Source organism: Hyaena hyaena, unplaced genomic scaffold (assembly GCF_003009895.1).
Source record: "Hyaena hyaena isolate Hyena2069 unplaced genomic scaffold, ASM300989v1 scaffold_386, whole genome shotgun sequence".
In the NCBI taxonomy this organism is placed as follows: Eukaryota; Metazoa; Chordata; class Mammalia; order Carnivora; family Hyaenidae; genus Hyaena; species Hyaena hyaena.
Genome location: NW_024081020.1, coordinates 1068395 through 1088213, shown reverse-complemented (window position 1 = coordinate 1088213; position 19819 = coordinate 1068395). Strand labels below are relative to the sequence as shown.

The following is a 19819-nucleotide window of genomic DNA, read 5'->3' as shown; positions in this document are numbered from 1 at the left end:
AGAGAGACAGCGTGAGCAGGGGAGGGTCAGAGAGAGAGAGAGGGAGTGACAGACTGAAACAGGCTCCAGGCTCTGAGCTGGCAGTCAGCACAGAGCCCGACGCGGGGCTCGAACCCACAAACCGCGAGATCATGACCTAAGCGAAAGTCGGACGCTTAACCGACTAAGCCACCCAGGCGCCCCTTTATAATTTTTAAAAATATGTGAAGCAGAAATGGACAGAACTGAAATGAGGAAATCAAATGCACTATTTCTGTCGATGGATTCAACCCTCCCCTTGCGGTAACGGACAGAAGCAGGCTATAGAAGGGCCTGGAAGACTGAGCTACACTTGCGTAGCGCTTGTGGAGCTGTGGGAAGCAGACGCTCGCTCACGCTCACGGCACCTGTCCGGGCAAACGCAGCTGGAAGAGGCGGGGGAACCGGCGGCTCAGTGCAGGTCTGGGACCCGGGTCGGACGCAGGGGAAGGAAGGGGAGTGGCGCCGGCGAATCTCCAACTGCAGCCCAGGTTTGGAGAGTTGTGGCCACGCCAACAGGAGCCCCCAGGCCAGAGTCACTTGCCCGGAGCCACCGGCGTCACAGGCCTAAATGTGCCTTGCGTCCCTGCTGCACCCGGTCACCGGCTGGGAGTGCCGGTGGGACGTGTGGCTCCGAGGGGGCCGGGGGCAGGCTCGGGGCTCCTCAGTTACAGCCCCCGCAGGAAGGGGGGGGGGAACTGAGATTAGGATGTCACCAAGTGCCGCACAGAATAAAAAGACATAGGTGAGAAAATACTCGGGGCTTGTTTTTTATGACTGAATCAGGATACACAAACCTGTTTTAGAAAATGGAAGACACAAAGCCACCATTAACCTTTTTTAACAGTATTTCTATTTCATAAAGCCAACCCTTCATTTAAGACATTATTTAAACATGGGATTTTTACTGCACTAGCTTCATTAAAATACCAATCTAGGACTGTTTTTCCAGTAAGTCTACAAATATTGGTAGGCCTTAAAAACGTCAGGTAGCCTATTTAAAGGCATTGCTGCTTAGGGGCGCCTGGGCGGCTCAGTCAGTTAAGTGTCCGACTCTGGCTCAGGTCATGATCTCAAGGTTTGTGAGTTTGAGTGTCGGGCTCTGTGCTGACAGCTCGGAGCCTGAGCCTGCTTTGGATTCTGTGTCTCTCACTCTCTCTCTGCCCTTCCCCTGCTCACACTCTGTCTCTGTCTCTCTCTCAAAAATAAGCAGTAAAAAAATAAATAAATAAAGGCATTGCTGATTGACAATGAGGGGCACGCTGAAGATTACACAGTTGTGTTTACTGACGGCTTCAGTGCGCTTGCTGTGTGGACACAAACAAGGCTGTCCCTTTCAGGGGCTCTCACAGTCCAGGAAAAGGACAAGACCCATGGCCACATAGAGGAACCAAGCACTGCTGGCACTGACACACGTGTACGGGGGGTCACAGGAAGGACATGGCCAGCTCTGACAGGCGTGGGGCGGGGGCGGACAAGCTTGCTGCCTTCAAGATGCCAGGTGGCTATGTAGCAAGTGCCTCGTGGCACAATATTCCCTTGTTTCCATTTCTACAGTAATGAAATACATTCACGTGCACAAGACTACGTACAATGTGACTGTATACAACTGCCCAGATGGTCACAAAGTGAACATCCGTGGAGTCCCGATCTAACCCGGAAGGGGGCCACCAAGGGCACCTCTGAAGGCCTCTGTGTCCCCCACCCCCGCCTGCACACCCTCATGCCACCAAAGCCACTATCCTAGAACTGGGGTTTATGCCCTTGCTTTTCACAGCTTTATCCCATGCGCCCACGGCCCTATACACCACAGTGCACAGGTGTGCCTAACAGATCCGTGCTGGTGGGTCAGCACACGGAGGCTCTGGCCCTCAACCCTCCTGACTCAGAGACTCAACTTTTTCCAGTGTCCCATTGTGTTTAGTGCCCAGGGTGGTTGCCTTGTGAGCGTCTAATGCACAAGAAGGTAAAGTTTAAGCCAAAAAGCCAGTTTACTATTTTGTAATGGTTTAACAGTCCTACAAACCAGAAAGCTCATGTACGTACGATCTGTCCATTCTTCGACCCCACTGGCTGATGCACGTGGGCAGCAAGTTTTAGTCAAAGGCTGCCTGGCTAGCAGGGAGCACTTTCTGAGCGAGTCACTGTAAGCATTCGGGCCTGCCCTGGCAAGGGGGACACGGCTCTCAAAGGGGCCCCCCCCCCGCCAGCTGCACGGGTGATTCAGCCTGATTTTTCCCCAGTTACCCAGCAGACCATACACTCTTTTCCTGCTGTCACATCCTCTTTTCTTCTTTTTTAAAAAAGTTTATTTACTTATTTGAGAGAGAAAGAGCAGAGGAGGGGCAGAGAGAGGGCGACAGAGGATCCAAAGCGGGCTCCGTGCCGACAGCAGAGAGCTCAATGTGGGGCCAATCTGAGCCAAAGTCGGATGCTTCAGCAACGAGCCACCCAGGTACCCCTCCTCTTTTCTTCTGATGTGGGGACAGTTCAGTCTTATTCTGGCCTGGGAGCCACTCTTCTGTCCATCTCAGATCTCATCTACTATATGCTGACCTCTTACATTCCAGTCATTTCCAAATCACTAGGAGCACTTCCTGTCGCCTTGTGGCAACCCAACCCCCTCAAAATGGAAATATGGTGATAAAATTAAGGAAGAAAAGACTGATTTGAAAGGAGCCAGTAATGATTTTCTGGACAAACACTTCACCACCAGGGTAGTATGCGGCCAACCTCCTTAGGCTCCTTGGCAGGCAGTTTTCCCTTTATACACAGGACAAAACTGCACGAAGGGAAAAGTGTTCTTTGTGAGTAAGCTCATGGGAACCCTGAGATGCGACAAGGCGTTCTTTATGAGCGTCTTTTGAGATGCCAAAGCCTACCCTTTAGTAGAAACTGCTAGCATGTCAAATAACTAACAGAGCTAAAATACTTAGAAACATTTAAGAAGACTCAAATAAGGTACGAATTCATTAAATTCATTCACTCTTATTGTTTCACTTTTATGCTTCTTTTACTAACACACAACCATGGTTTAATGTTAAAATGTTTATATAATTACTTAATGATTCGAAAGTTAAACAAAAGCACCCACTTTTCTCTAGGGCCTGGGACTCTACACCAGAGAAATGTTAGAGACACAAGGCAGGTTGCCTACAAAGGGCAACAACGAGGTGGCCGAGGTGTCCGGCAGAAGTCTCAGCAGTGGAGGCAATGATATAATACCTCTGAAGTGTTGAGACCAAATAAACATATGAAGTGAGGTAGGGATCAAGTTTCACTTTCCCCCCAAATACTCACATCCCAACGTCCCACACCACTTAGTAGAACAACCTTTTAATACCATCTTCGCAAAACCTCAAATGTTCATATACGTATGGATTTTCTGGGTTCTCTGTTCTGTTCCACTGACCTCTTTATCTATTCTTGTGCTAATAACCACAATCAGCTTAATTACTGAAGGTTTATGAGTCTTGCTAACCCAGGAGAGCAACCTCTCCCATCTTGTTCTTCTTTTTCCACCAGTATCTTGACTCTTCTTGACTCATTGCAATTGCAAATGCAATTTTAAGTTACCATTAGTTAATGAGTTGAAGTAATCCGTGCTGAGAAGGATACCAGTGAACCCTATACTGCAGTGCTACTGACATGCCAGAATTTAGATCACAGGATCCTAATTAACGGGTCTAAGGGTTACTTCCACATGGAATGACAAGTGAGGTCATGAGGCAAATGCATCTTTGGCTGACGGGCTGAGACAAAAACTCTCATTTCTGCATCACTTAAAACAACAACAAAAAAACCCCAACAACCTGGGTGTGCCTGGGTGGCTCAGGCAGCTAAGCATCTGACTCTTCACTTTGGCTCGGGTCATGATCTCACGGTCTGTGGGATGGAGTCCCAAGTTGGGCTCTGCGCTGGGCATGGGGCCTGCTTAGGGTCCTCTCTCCCTCTCCCTCTGTCCCTACCCTGTTCTCTCTCATGCACACGCGTGCGCGCGCTCTCTCTTAAAATAAATGAATAAACTTAAAAATATATGTATATATACCTGGTCAAGGTCAAGGAAATGTTCGTAACATTTTGAAACACGAGTTTTCTGACTGGACAACATGGGAGACACGTTCCCATGCTCAGGCCTCTCCCCCCTCCACCCGGAATATTTTGCCCCGCTGTTACACACGCCGTGCTGCTCACTGCCTTTGCGTGTCTATTCAGCTGTCACCCGCTCAGCGAGCCCTTCCCTGCACTTCCTATTCAAAACCACAACGACCCCGTGCCCTTCTGCGGTTTATTTTCCCCTCAGACCCCCCTTCTTGTTCATCTGTGTTGGCGTCTCTGGCTCCCCATCAGACTCTGAGCCCCTGGGGCAGGGGCCCTGCCTGCCCCGTCCTGTCCTCGCCAGGACCGAAAGCAGGCCTAGCACACACTGAGCACCGGGCACTTATTGAACGAGCTCCCAGACACACGGTGCGGGTCAGCTGCGGGAGCGACAACTGATTAGTGCAGAGACTGCTCTGAGGGCGAGGCGTGAAGCGTCCGCCATTCGCCGAATGCTGAGAAGAGAGGTTATACCATTACTTTCCAAACAGAAAATCAGAAGCTCAGGTCAAGTTATCGTTCTGGTCTATTCTTGTGTGTTTCACATCCATACATTTAACAAGTTTATAACATTTTTATACTTGTTATTAGCTCCTCACATTTTCTTAGTGCTTCTGGCACGAGCTAGAAGAACTTCTCGTGTCTCCATCTGCCCTCTCCCACTAACTTGTGTAGAAAAAAGATTTCCAGAGCTATTATTCTTGAAAACACATGACAGGCTGTATTTAGCACATATGAGGTCTGCTTTCTTCTTTAGAAACAGAACTTCATTTGAACACATGATCTTTCATCCATGCCATACATGCATGGGTTTATTAGAGGGAATAGTAACTTTTATTTTTATTTACCTCCCGATAAAATTGTAGATTTCCCTTAAATAAAAGTAGTTCATGCGTCTCTCAATTTGCACTTAGAAATTCCCGAGACCCTGAATCTGGTTTCCACATCCTGACTTTAGTTGAGGCCCTGTCTTCTCTCGCAGGAAGTGAGCATGACGGTCAGGCAAGCAGCTGTGTGGCATGCAGCAGGAATCCTACCATTTCTTTATTTGAAAACCATGGGAATTGTACCAAACTATGCTCAGATGCAGCCAGCTCTGAAAACAAAAATGACCAGAACAACAAAGCAGTTGATCTGTCTCAAGGCTCACACAGCTAATAACGGACAGTCAACGCTCAAAACAGAGCTTTGTGTTGTTGTGTTTATGCAAGTAAATAGAAGGGTGCCTGGGGGGCTCAGTCAGGCATCTGACTCTTGATTTCAGCTCAAGTCATGATTTCACAGTTCCTAAGTTCGAGTCTCACATGGAGATCTGTGCTGACAGTGTAGAGCCTGTTTGGGATTCTCTCTCTCTGCCATTCCCCCACTCACTCTGTCTCTCTCTCAAAAATAAATAAATAAACAAACTTAAAAAAAATTAAAAAACAAGTAAATAGGAAAACATTCTTGTTATAAGAATTCTAATAATTGCATCATATTTAAAGAAAACAAAAAGATACTTCTTCACATCCCTTCCCTTAGCTTATTCCCATTCTCGGCCCCACACAGTTAGAAAATTCCCTTATGTTTTACAGATAGATATTTAGCTTTCTTTTCACACTCCAAATTCCATGTTTTTTTCCAAGACAGAATTTTTATTTTGTACTTCCTTTGTGATTTTCCACAATTATGGGTTTGTATTCTATACCAAATGGGCACTTGAAAAATGCTTTAGGTACCTGGGGCTGTCAAGTATAGATTTTGGCCGGGGGGTGGTGAACTTTAAAAAATAGTCATATAGTTATATTTAAAAAAGGACAATAGGGGCACCTGGGTGGCTCAGTTGGTTAGACACCCAACTTCGGCTCAGGGCATGGTCTCACAGCTTGTGGGTTCTGGCCCCGTATCGGGCTCTGTACTGCCACCTCAGAGCCTAGAGCCAGGTTCAGATTCTGTGTCTCCCTCTCCCTGCCCCTCCCCTGCTCTCTCTCTCAAAAATGAATAAACATCAAAAAATATATTAAAAAAGGACAATAAAATGGTGATCAATAAACCACACGTGTTTTATAAAAGAGAACTGGGTCATAATGCAACCTGAGTAAGGGGTCTGAGTTCACACTTGGCCCCCAGCCCACATAGCCCACCAGGGCCCCAGAGCTGACCACGCTCCAGGACCAGGCTCCAGCCCACAGTCCCGTGTGGGAGGCCCTGCCTGCCTCTCTGGCCTTAACTCACGCTGCTCCATGCTTTGCGTTCCAGTTCCATCCAAATACACTTTCTGGAAAACACACACACACACACACACGCTCCAACACTAAACCTTAATGCCAAAGATGACCTAACAGTGAATTAAAAACTAAGGGGCTGGCAAACATGCTCTGCAGTGTTAGAGGTCAGAAGGGCAGGTACCAGGAGAGGAGTACTGACCAGGGGCCAGCGCAGGGAGTCTCCTGGACTGTTGGAAACGTTCTGGATCTGGATCTAGGTGATTGCATGGGTGTACACCTATACTAACTCACCAAGTTGTACATTTGAGATCTGTACACTTTATGCCAAGTACACTCCAACTAAAATGTGAGAAAAAGTAAAACACAGAACTGATCAGAGAACCAAAGTCTGCTCTACTTTAAACTTGTTAAGATGCGTTTTATGACCCAGAATATGGTCTCAGTTGACCATGAATATGACCATGTTTACTTATGAAGAACACACTCTCACCTGCTGTTGGATGGAACGTTCTATAAATGTCAATGAGACAGTGTCAGCTGATGGTGTCACTCAGCTCTTCCACATCCTTGTTGATTTTCTGTCGAATCCTTCTACCACTGAGACAGGAGGGCTGAAGACTCCAACTGCAATCGTGGATTTCTCGATTTTGCCTTCCAATTATGAAACTTTCTGCTTTGTCTACTGTGGAGCTTGTTAGTTAAGGTGCATACATTTAAGACTGCTGCATCTTTTCCAACAGAATGGCTCTCTTTATCCCTAGTTATTTCTTTGCTCAGACTACTTTGATATTAAGACAGCCACTCCAACTTTCTTTTAATTAGCGTTTACATGATACATTGTTTTCCATCCTTTTAATTTTTAATTGAGTTTCTTATGAACAATATATAGTTGGTTCATAATTTTTTTTTCTTCTTTCCAGTAACTTCTTTTAATTGATATGTGCAGATCATTTCCACTTGATATAATTATTGATACATTTTTTTTTAAATGTTTTATTTATTTCTAGGAGAGAGAGAGAGACAGCTTGAGCAGGGGAGGGTCAGAGAGAGAGGGAGTCACAGACTGAAACAGGCTCCAGGCTCTGAGCTGGCAGTCAGCACAGAGCCCGACGCGGGGCTCGAACCCACGAACCGCGAGATCATGACCTAAGCGAAAGTCGGACGCTTAACCGACTAAGCCACCCAGGCGCCCCAATTATTGATACATTTTAATCAGATCTATCATTTTGTTTTCTTTTTTATTTTTTTAAATGTTTTTCTTTTGAGAGAGAGAGAGAGAGAGACAGACAGAGCATGAGTGGGGGAGGGGCAGAGAGAGGAGGAGACACAGAATCCGAAGCAGGCTCCAGGCTCTGAGCTGTCAGCACAGAGCCCGACGCGGGGCTTGAACCCATGAAATGTAAGATCATGACCTGAGCTGCAGTTGGACGCCCAACTGACTGAGCCCCCAAGGCGCCCCTCAACACAAAAGTCTCGTCTTAGTCCATAAAAGCCCAGGCACAGTAGAGTCACCCCAGGCCATGAGGGAGGAGCCACAACTTAGTCACCTTTGAGTCTCTCACAAAAGCCATGTACTCAATAAATCACAGATATCAACTACGTAGGTGAACTTGATGACGGTCATCAATATTTATTGCCTATCAGGATCTACAATACACAGACATGCAATGCCTGAAGACAACCAACACAGAGCGGAGGTTGGCTGAGATTCAACAGCAACGTTCTATAGAAGTGATCTTATTTCAGAGTACCTGCTTGAGTAGCACACCAGTATTGATACCAGTCCTTTTTTCATAATAATTTCAGCAGAATAACTAGAGATTATTCAACTGAATTAATCAACTGGTACTCTGAGAAATAAAAACATGTAGAAGAAAATACCTACTTCCAAAGTTTTCTATTACATAATTAAACACTAAAATGCTCTCTAAAATGCTAGAATTTTAGAGGCGGGGGGAAAGAAAAGCTTAAAAAACAACCCACAATTTTTTTTAGTTATATTCCACTTCAATTAAAGACGGTTTTAAACTAGCGATTGGGTGAGATACTAAGGCCGGATCAGAAGGAAATTACCCCATCCTAGAACACACGACATGTTCAACGTCAGCCACGACCCTTGCATACTAAGCGGTAACGAAAAGCAAGACTCACCTCGAAGTTGTACTTCTTCATGTGGTGGGAGCGCCTGCAGTGCAGGTACAGCATGCCAATGCTGCTGCCCACTGCGATGTAGTCACCATTGGTGTCAAGAGCTGTGAGGTAGACCACGACGGAACGGAGACCCTTCTGGACCTTTGTGGGAATGGCACTGAGGAGATAGTACAAAGGGCAGAACTCTCTGAAGGTAACCGGTTCTGATACTGCCGCCATGGCCGAGGTGTCCACCGATGATCTTCAGGCAGGACAAGGAATGTTTAGTTGGCATCTGGGGAAACCTGGGGGCTAAAGAACAAGGCGTGAGAATTACTTCAATGTCTGGTCAAGCCAAAGAGAAGTCATGTTTCACAGTGGGATCAAGGAACTTGCAGGTGGGGAAAAATTACAGCTGGAGCTTATTTAAATGGAGAAAGTAAAGCAGGTGTCATTAAGATTACTTTTGAGCATTCTGATTCAACATGCATGTCAAGAGGTATTGGCCTCTATAATTTATACTGTGCTAATGAATACTACGGAGGAATAGAAAGAATTAATGTCCTTACTCTCACGTAGTTTATGATCTGGCCAGGCAGGCAAAAGCAGCAGTGAAGACACACAAAACCATGTGACTGGGTGCGAAGCTGTGGGTCTTGACGGGAAGAGGGAGAGAGCAGTGCGGGAAAGGCTTCGCTGGAAGCATCCTGCAGTTCGAAGCTCACCAGGAAGCACAGAACACGGAAAGGAGAAAGAAGACAGACACTGTCCCAGGAGGACAAGGAACCAGTCCTGGTGTGGAAATACACTTGCCGCGTTGAGACAGCAGAGAAGCACGTCTACCAGCCGGATGCCTGCAGCCCCCCCTCCCCACCCCACCCCCGGTGCTCAGAGCCTCAGCTACACACCCGCTGCACACTGGGACCCGTAACACCTCCCGGCGCTCTGAATTCAAAGCCTCCCGCAACACAGAGGCTCAGTGCTTACACAGTGTGTTGTCCTTCATGAAGGGCGCAGCCACTCGTTCACTCCCTCTCCTACCTGTAAGATGAGTGGCGTCATCTCCAACTTTGAGAGGAAGGGCCTGAGAGCCCAAGGGTCACAAGACTTGCCAGCGACCGACCGCAAAGCCGGGACCTGAATCTAGGTCTTCGCCCTCCGGGTCCTGCGTCTCCCCCTTCGCACCATCACAGCTCTGAAGACGAGCAGCAGCTACAGGCAGTGCCCGATCCTGATTCTCCAGAGACTTCAGGCCCCTCTAGTAAGAACTTGCTGGGATGCTGGATTTCTGGTCTGCTGGAACTGTGGCTTTTTGATTTCTATAAAGTTGACTGACCAGCTTCAAGCTCTCTTGTAATGAAACTCACACCCAACTCATTCTCACGCAGGGGCCCCTACACTGGGCTGTATGCTCTTTCTCCAGATGTCACTCAGATTTTGCTGCTTCTCAGCACATAGCAGTCTGCTGAAATGTCCCCTTAGCCACCAGGTCCCACCTGACCATCCCCTAAAGTGGGCTTCCTACCACCACCGCCGAGCACTCTCTATTCCCTCTCTCTGCTTTACTTGCTCACACAGCTTCTTTCCTCCCTGTTGACTGGCCATCTCTGCCCAACTCCCTCTACCATCACTGGTCTGTAAGGCCCACAAGATCAGGGCCGCATCTGCCTCACTCACCGCTGTGGCCCCAGCACCTAGAAAAGGATCAGGCATATCAGAGGCACTCAGTAAGTACTTATTGAATAGATGGATGAGCTATGTGAAAGGAAAAGCTGCAAGGAAGGGATGAATGACAAGAATGGAAGGCCAGCAAGATATCACCTTTTCTCCAATCTGACCTCAATGCACTGCTGGAACAATAACCCCCGGATCTCTACGGCACACCCAGCACTCCAAGCATTTTCAGATTCCCGTTTCATGTGACAATCACACAAGTCAATATAATGAAGCAAGCAGTGTAACTTGTGAGTGCTCCCCTAACGGTAATAAAAGAATCATATTCCTCTGTGATAGTTAAGAAAATTGACTGGGGTCCCTGGGTGGCTCAGTCAGTTGAGCATCTGATACTTGATTTCGGCTCAGGTCATGATCCCAGGGTCATGGATCAGGCCCCGCGTTGGGCTCTGCACTGAGCATGGAGCCTGCTTAAGATTCTCCCCCTGCCTGGGGGTGCCTGGGTGGCTCAGTCAATTAAGCGTCTGACTCAATTCTGGCTCAGGTCATGATCTCACAGTTCATGGGTTCGAGCCCTGAGATGGGCTCTGCACTTACAGTGTGAAGCCTGCATGGGATTCTGTTTCCCTCTTTCTCTCAAAATAAACAAACATTCAATACACTAAGAATATATATATGTATATATTCTACCCCTCTACCTCTCTAGTGTGTGCTCTCTCCCTCCCTAAATTAAAAAAAAAGTTTTTTTTTTAATTTAAAAAATTATCTTAAAAAAAAGAAAGAAAGAAAATCAACGGATGCATCCTCTTCAGCAGAGGCTGCAGCCCTGGGAGGTGCGGAAAGTGCCCAAGCTCGCACACCTTGAGTGTATGTGCTGCTGAAGTGAGCACTCACACAGCTTTAAATGGCAGCTGTAACAGGCATCTGGATGGTGAATGCTGGTTCTGTCCACACAGCAGCACAGTTCATAAACTTGTAACTCTGCAAGGGCAAGACTAACCCTTGATTTATGCCAAGTCCTCCAGAAAGATGGGCAAGACTCAAATGATGCAGAAATCAAATGAAAACGAAGTGGCCTCAGGCACACTCAAGTGAGAATAGCTGCTGACAGACCCCACAGGAAAGGAGGTCGATCATTTAAGGACATGGGACACTAATCCAAAATACAGACCGCGACAACAGCAGTAACGATACCCGCTAATGCTGTTACTTCACAGAAACTATCCTTAGCACTCTAACCCATTAAATCCTCGCCAAATCAGGATCACCGTTATCTCCACTGTATGGATGAGGAAGCTATTCCTATTTCAACAATCTTTTTTTTTTCCTTAAATATTTTTTAATGTTTAGTTTCTGAGTGAAAGAGACAGAGTGTGAGCAGGGGAGGGGCAGAGAGAGGGAGACACAGAATCGGAAGCAGGCTCCAGGCTCTGAGCTGTCGGCACAGAGCCCGACGCAGGGCTCGAACTCACAAACCGTGAGATCATGACTTGAGCTGAAGTTGGAGGATTAACCAACTGAGCTACCCAGGCGCCCCGACACAATTTTTCCATCTTCAAGTATAAGGCAGCATAGGAGCAGTTAAAGGCTTTGTTTCCTTGATGGGTGTGTACATGTGAACACACTGAGAAGCCACAATTTATATAAAGTTTTTAAAATGAAATTTTCTTTTACAACAGTTATAAGCGTTCACTATCACAAAATTTAGGGGTGCCTAAGTGACTCAGTCAGTTGACTGTCAACTCTTGATTTGGGCTTAGGACACGATCCCACGGTGGTGGGATTAAGCCCCACGTTGGGCTCTGTGCTGAACGTGGAGCCTACTTAAGATTCTCCCTCTCTCTCTCTCTCTGCCCCTCCCAATCTCCCCCCCTCAAGCTTGTGGGCATGCACACTCTATCTCAAATAAAAGAAAAAAATTTTTAAGGGCCCCTGGGTGGCTTAGTCGGTTAACTATCCAACTCTTTGTTTCAGCTCATGTCATGATCTCACAATTCATGGGTTTGAGCCACATGCCAGGCTCCACGCTGACAGGTGCAGAGCCTATTTGGGATTCTCTGTCTCTCTCTCCCTCTCTCTGCCCTTCCCCCTCTTCTCTCAAAAGAAATACATTAACTTTAAAAATTCTGAAACACAGAAAGTACAAAGAACTAAGTAAATGGCATTCATAATCCCATCGTGCAGAGATATGTTCTATCTGCAAGTGGCTACAGACACACGTGTGCAGACACACAGTTTTTCACTTGACAAATCAGAACCATTTGTCATTTCATTAAATATTCCCACAGAACATGATCTTTAATCACTGTACAGAAAAACTGCAGAGAACACACTATATGCATAAACCAAACTTTTCCCAACCGGAGTGTTCTAATTTCTGCTTTAGTGGACAAGACTCCTCAGAAGCAAGTGGAAGGACTAAGCACTTCACAAACGTCAGCTGGTACTATTTTCTCCTTTAAAAGTCAATTTCCTCAAAACAACTCTATCAAATGATGACATTTAGGTTTTAAAAATTCCTTAACTTGATTTTATACTATTCACTGACAGCTCCATCATCTGCATTCGAGAGGGGACTGGAGACTGCAGTCTGGGTGGGTAGAAGGGGCCAGAGGACTCGCCTCGAAGCTCATCTGCAGGCTGGGCACGCCACTCTAACTGGGATTATATCTCTCTCTGCAGTGGCTTAGATGGTTTTCATGGAAGGTCAGAGTCCCCGGAATCCACTCTTTGGCACAATCAGTGATAATACTATCAACTTCAAAAATATGCAGATCCCCTCCTCACTCGCAGGCCCCAGCAAGGATGAAAAATTATGACAATTCGGTGGCAGATAATGGGCACTATAATCAAATTTTGAGTCAATCTTTTGAGCTGAAATTCTAGCATTCATGCCTGACTTCTCCCTCTCCTTCGCCCCCAGAGCAACCTCGTTCCATCTGCTCTATCACCTACCTCACACCTGGCCCCTTCCCACCACCTCTGTGACCGCGCCCAGGACGAAGCTGTCACACGTCTCACCAGGGCATCCGCAACATTCTCATGCCTGCCTGCCTGCTCCCACAGCTGCCCTCACACACCCGTGCTCACACATAGCGGTGGGAATGAACTCTGTGACTTCACTGAAATTAACAACTTTTGTGCTGCAAAAAACACCACTAAGACACTGAAAAGACAGCTCACAGAATTGGGGAAAATATTTGTTAATCACATATCATAAAGCATTTGTATCCAGAAAATATAAAGAACTCTTAAAACTCAGTAATAAAAAGACGTCTTAAATGGACAAAGGATCTGAACAGACATTTCTCCAAAGACTTAATAATGGCCAATAAGTTGGAGCGCCTCTGTGGCTCCATCAGGTGAGCATCTGTCTGACTTCAGCTCAGGTCATGATCTCATAGTTTGTGAGTTTGAGTCCCGTGCTGGGCTCTTCGCTGTCTGTCCAGAGCCCACTTTGGATCCTCTGTCCCTCTTTCTCTGAACCTACCCCGCTCATGCTCGCTCGCTCAATCCCTCTCTCTCTCTCCCTTTCTCAAAAATAAACATTTTAAAAAAGGCCAATAAGCACAACAAAGATGCTCATAATCATTAATCATGAGGGAAATGCAAAACTATAATGAGACATTACTTAAAACACTAGGATGACTATGAAAAAAACCCAGATATGTGTTAACAAGAATGTGAAGAAACTGAAACCCTCATACACCGCTGGTAGAAATAAAATGATGCAGCCACTATGAAGAAGTCTAATAGCTCTTCAAAGGTTAAACAGAGAGTACCATATGACCTAGCAATTCTACTCCTAGGTGTATATCCAGGAGAAATGAAAACATATGTCTACACAAAAATTGGTCCACAAATGTTCGTAATATTCCCTTCATAATAGTAAAAATTTTAAATGCCAATTCTCCATCGAAACAACAGTATATCCATACAATGGAAGATTATTCAGCAATAACAAGGAATAAAGTTCTGATCCATGCATAACATGATGAACCTTGAAAACATGATGCTCAGTGAAAGAGGCCAGACACACAAGACCACATACTGATTCCATTTATATGAAATGCCCAGAATAAGCAAACCTACAGAGACAGAAAGCACATCAGTGGCTGTTGAGGGTGGGAGAAGACGGGAATGGGGGTGGAGGAGACTGTTAAATGGTATGGGGTTTCTGTTTAGAGTAATGACAAAACTCTAAAACTGGTTGTAGTATCAAGTACATCCCTCTGTGAATACACTAAAAACCACTGAACTGTACACTTTATTTTTTAAATAGCTTGCACAAACTTTTCTTAAAGTTTATTATTTTGTGAGAGAGAGCAAGAGGGGAAGGGGCAGAGAGAGGAGAGACAGGATCCCAAGCAGGCTCCACACTGTCCGCACAGAGTCCCGTGTGGGGCTCAGACCCATGAACCATGAGATCATGACCTGAGCCGAAAGCAGAGTCGGATGCTTACCCAACTGAGCCACCCACGTGCCCCAAATTGTACACTTTAAATGGGTAAATTATATGGTATGTAAACTATACCTCAATAAAACCATTACCAAAAAAAGAAGAAGAAACAGCTCTCCAACACCTATTCATCCTCAAAACTTCAGTAAACTACAAATAGAGAAGAATTTCCTCAAGTGGACAAGGAATATCTATAAAAAACAACAGCTAACATCACACTTAGTGGTGAGAAACTCAATGCTTCCCTGCGATGATCAGGTGCAAGGGAAGGATTTCCCTATCTCACCACTCCTTTTCCCTTTTCAACATCACACTAGAAGTTCTAGCTAATGCAATAAGACAAGAAATAGACATAAAAGAGAGTAGAAAGGAAGAAATAAAACTCTCTTTGCAGATGACATGATCATATATGTAGGAAGTCTGAAAGAATCAACGAAAAACTCTTGAAACTAATAAGCAATCATAGCAAGGTTACAATACAAGCTTAATATACAAAAGCCAAGTGCTTTCCTATAAACCAGCAACGAACAAGTGGAATTTGAAATTAAAAACAGTTCCATTTATATTAGCATTCCCCCAAATGAAATATTTATGTCTAAATTTAACAAAATATGTAGAAGACCGATATGAAGAAAACTACAAAACTGTTATGAACAAAATCAGAGAACCAAATAAATAGAAAGAGACCCCATGTTCATGGGTAGGAAGATTTGAAATTATCCAGATGTCAACTCTTCCCAACTTGACCTACAACTGGGAATGCAATCTCAATCAAAATCCCAGACAAATTATTTTGTGGCTATCAACAAAACGATTTTAAATTTATATGGAGAAGCAAAGAAGCAGCATAGCCAACAGCCAATACAATACAGAAGAAGAACAAAGTTAGAGGACTCCCAAACGTACTACAGAGCTAGTCATCATGACAGTGTGGTACCGGCAGAAGAGCAAATAAATCAACAGAACAAAATACAGAGCCCAGAAACAGACCTCCCCAAATATAATGAACTGATCCTTGACAAAGGGGCAAAGGCAATGCAATGAGGCAGAGATCGTCTTTTCAACAAATGGTGCTGGAGCAAGCGGACATCCACATGCAAAAAGGAAAAAAAAAGAATCTGGATACAGACCTTATAACCTTCTTAAAAATGAACTCAAAATGGATCAAAGACTTTAATGTAAACGACAGGGGGCGCCTGGGTGGCTCAGTAGGTTGAATGTCTCGCTTTGACTTTGGCTCAGGTCATGATCTTGCAGTTTGTGGGTTCAAGCCCTGCATCTGGCACCGTGCTGACAGCTGGCTCAGATCCTGGAGCCTACTTCGGATTGTGTATCCCTCTCTCTCTGTCCCTTCCCTGCTTGTGCTCTGTCTCTGTCTCTCTCAAAAATAAACGTTAAAAAAATTGTTTTAAAAACGTAAAGCATAAAACTATAAAACTCTTACAAAACACAGGAGAAAACCCGGATGACTTTGAGTATGGTGATGATGTTTTATTTTACCTTATTTCACTGTAAGTAGGCTCCATGCCCAGTGTGGAGCCCAATGCAGGGCTTGAGCTCATGACCCTGAGATCAAGACCTGCGGTGACATCAAGACTTGGACGCTTAACAGACTGAGCTACCCAGGCACCCCATGGTGACAACATTTTTAGATACAACACCAAAGGTATGATTCATGAAATAAATAATTGATAAGCTAGACTTCATTAAAACTAAAAAATTCTTCAAAAGAAAATGTCAAGGGAATAAGAAGACAAACAACAGACTGGGAGAAAATATTTGCAAAAGACACACTGGATAAAAGGCTGTTATCCAAACCATACAATGAACCCTTAAAATTCAACAATAAGAAAACAACCCAAGTAAAAAGCAGGCCAAAGACCTAATAGACACCTCACCAAAGAAGATCTACAGATGGCAAATAAGCATATGAAAAGATGTTCCACATCATATGTCATCAGGGAAACGCAAATTAAAGTGAGATACACATGGGCGCCTGGGTGGCTCAGTCTTTTGAGCTTCCACTCTTGATTTCAGCCCAGGGTCATGATCCCAGGGTCCTAAAAGCTCCACACTCAGCTTGGAACCTGCTGTCTCTCCCTCTGCCCCCTCTCCACAACCCACGCACGCTCTAAAATTTAAAAAAAATTTTTTTAATTAAAAAAATGAGATACATGCCTATTAGAATAGCTAACACTAACACCACCAGATGCTGGGATAGATGTTGTCCAACGGGGACTCTCATTCACTGCTGGTGGGAATGAGAAACGGTATGGTCACTTTGGAAGACAATTTGGTGGGTTTTGTTTTTTTTTTTTTTTTACAAAACTAAACATAAACTGGGGCACGTAGCTGGCTCAATCCATACAGCATGCGACTCTTGATCTTGGGGTTGTGAGTTTGAGCCCTACGTTAGGCATAGAAACTACTTATTTTTTTTTTTTTTAGAATCTACTTTAAAAAAAAAAAAACTAAACATAATCTTATGATACGATCCAGCAATTACATTCCTTGCTATTGACCTAAAGGAACTGAAAACTTATGTTCACACACAAACTTTTACCCAGATATCTACAGTAGCTTTAATCATAATTGTCAAAAGCTGTAAGCAACTAAGATGTCCTTTAGTAGGCGAATGTATAAATAAACTGTGGTACATTCAGAAGACAGAATGTTATTCAGCACTAAAAAGACATGGGCTACTAAATCATGAAGATAGAAAGGAGCCTTAAATGTGTTATTAGTGAAAGAAGACAACCTGAAAAGGTTACATCCTCTATTATTCCAACTATATAACATTCTGGAAAAGGCAAAACTATGGAGACAGTAAGATCAACGGTTGTCAGGGGCAGGGGAGTGGTGGGGAGGGGGTAGGGGGATGGATGCATAAACAAAAGCACAGAACATTTTTAGGGCAGTGAAAATGCTGATGCCATAATGACATATATGTGTCATTGTACATGTGTCCAACCCCACAGAGTGCCCCCCACCGCAAGTGCGCCTGACAGTAAACCAGGGCTCTGGCTGATTATGACGTGTCCTCGTAGTTTGGTTAGTATTAACAAGCGCCCCACTCTGGTGGGGGCTGCTGATGACAGGTGAGGCTGTGAGTGTAGGGACAGGGGTCTAGGAGATTTCTCTGTATCTTCTCCAACTTTGCTGTGACCCTGAAACTGCTCTGAAAAAATAAAATCCTTTATTTTTAATGTTTATTTATTTTGAGAGAAAGAGCCTGTGCATGAGTGGGAGAGGGGTCGAGTCGGAAGACACTTAGGTGCGCCCTCCTTTATAAAGAGTTCTCTGAAAGAGAAGTGGATGCATCTCATACTATACATGCCATTCAAAATCGTTCAGGGGTCCCCCAGGGCTCGGAGAATAACCAAATGCCTCTCGGAGCCCTACATGTGCTGCCAAACCTTCCTGGCTCTCCCATCACCCCCACACCCCTTCCCACCTGGCCCCTCCCACCCCACCGCCAAGCCCTCGCCACACTGGCCCCTTCTGTCCCTCCACAGGCCTCTATTCCTCTACTCCAGTGATCCCTCATCTCCCCTCACAAACCAGCCTTCACAAAGGCCCGCCCTAGGCAGATGGCTTGCAGCCCCTCCGCCCCTCTCCCCTGTCCTGTCGCCTTGTGCACACCCTTCAGTCCCTTTATTTGATAAGCAGTTCGATGATCTCTCATGAAAATATATGCAACAAATGTAAACCCCAGTACCTAACAATAGCATCGGCACAGAGCAGATACTCAGTAAAGATTTGTTGATTGAATAAATAAAACATTAACTTCAGGTCTTACTGCAAAATAATATTCTCAATCTAATCTTTTTTTCTTTAATTTTTTAATGTTTATTTTTTGAGAGACAGAGCAGGAGCGGAGGAGGAACAGAGAGAAAGACGGAGACACAGAATGTGAAGCAGGCTTCAGGCGCCGAGCTGTCAGCACAGAGCCTGATGCGGGGCTCGAACTCAAGAATGGTGAGATCATGACCTGAGCTGAAGTCGGACGCTTAACTGACTGAGCCCCCAGGTGCCCCTTAACCCAATCTTTAAAATCAATAATGCTTCCTTAGTCACAAATATTTCCATTAAAAGTACAAAAACCACTCTACAACATTCTTCTGGTGAGGATGCTTCCCTCCCCCAGGGGCACCCACCATCGCCCCGACACTGGAAGGGTGTCAGCGGCTCTTCGCACTGACTCACAGCAAGCCCCCTGCTGCTGCCCTGGTGGGCAGTTCTTCAAAACCGGAGCAAAGGACTACAGTATACAGTGTGCACCTTTCGCTGAGTGCAGGACCCCTGAGCCGCCAGAGCGCCCCACAACTCAGACGCTTTAAGGACAGTCTCCAAAATCTCCAGGAAGACAATCAGTGTCCCTGCTGCACACTCTATTTTTGAAGCCTGGCTACGGCACGTCTCATTCTTTCAAGTGCCAAAGTCTCAGGGCTGAGCGCAACGGGAATGAAGTGCCCATTTATCTTCCAGAAGAAACTGTCACTGCCCCGCTGCCCTGCCCGTCGGCTGGCCGCTGGCGCACAGGCTAGCCTCATGAAAGCGTGGAAGGGGGCATTTTTAAAAGAGGTGTATATCTAGCTTGCTGTCAGCCCACTCTCCCTTCCACGCGGTCTACACTGCAACTGCAGTGAGCTAGCCAGCACAGTCCCTGAACACACCACGACCTGTTCATCTTTGCAAAGGCCTCTTCCTCCCTTCCCCGCACCCCCGGCACCCTTTAAGAACTAGTTCTCCCCTGGGAAACCTTCACAGACTCCCTCTGACACTTAGTTGGCCTTTCTCTGCTTTCAGAGAACACTGAGCACCTCAGCATCACACGGCATCTCATCTTAGTTGTCCAGCTTCTTTCATGGACTTTCTAGTCTTCACCCACATCCTTCTAGTCAATACACCTTGCGGTGCTTCCAAAGACCACTAGGGGGCATCGTACAATGAGCCCCCGACACCTATTTGTGAACTAAGCTCTCTAAACAGGAAGCCGGGATTCCCTAAGCATGATATTCCAAAATAGGAGACCACTCTACCTCGGTACACCCACCATCATGCAAAAACTCACTGGTCTCTTAAGTCCGGGTCCAAATGACACATTAGTTTAAACTGACCACATGCTTTGAACAACAGCTCACGTCTACCTCAGCAGGGTGGTAACTCTTCCCCCGATTCTACTAAGCTCCTTGTGCGTCACTCTATCTAGAAATCTCTCCATGCTTGACAC

General features: G+C 45.6%; 1 protein-coding gene across 4 annotated transcripts in view; it reads right to left on the bottom strand.

Moving 5' to 3' along the window:
* TECPR2 (tectonin beta-propeller repeat containing 2) overlaps positions 1-19819 on the bottom strand; it is a 103798-nt gene that overhangs the window by 82214 nt on the left and 1765 nt on the right. For all 4 annotated transcript variants that reach the window (XM_039251223.1, XM_039251222.1, XM_039251221.1 and 1 more), the window contains exon 2: positions 8475-8765. In XM_039251223.1, the coding sequence (XP_039107154.1) occupies positions 8475-8693 (219 nt within the window). In that variant the 5' untranslated portion in view covers positions 8694-8765. The remainder of the gene's footprint in view (positions 1-8474; positions 8766-19819) is intronic.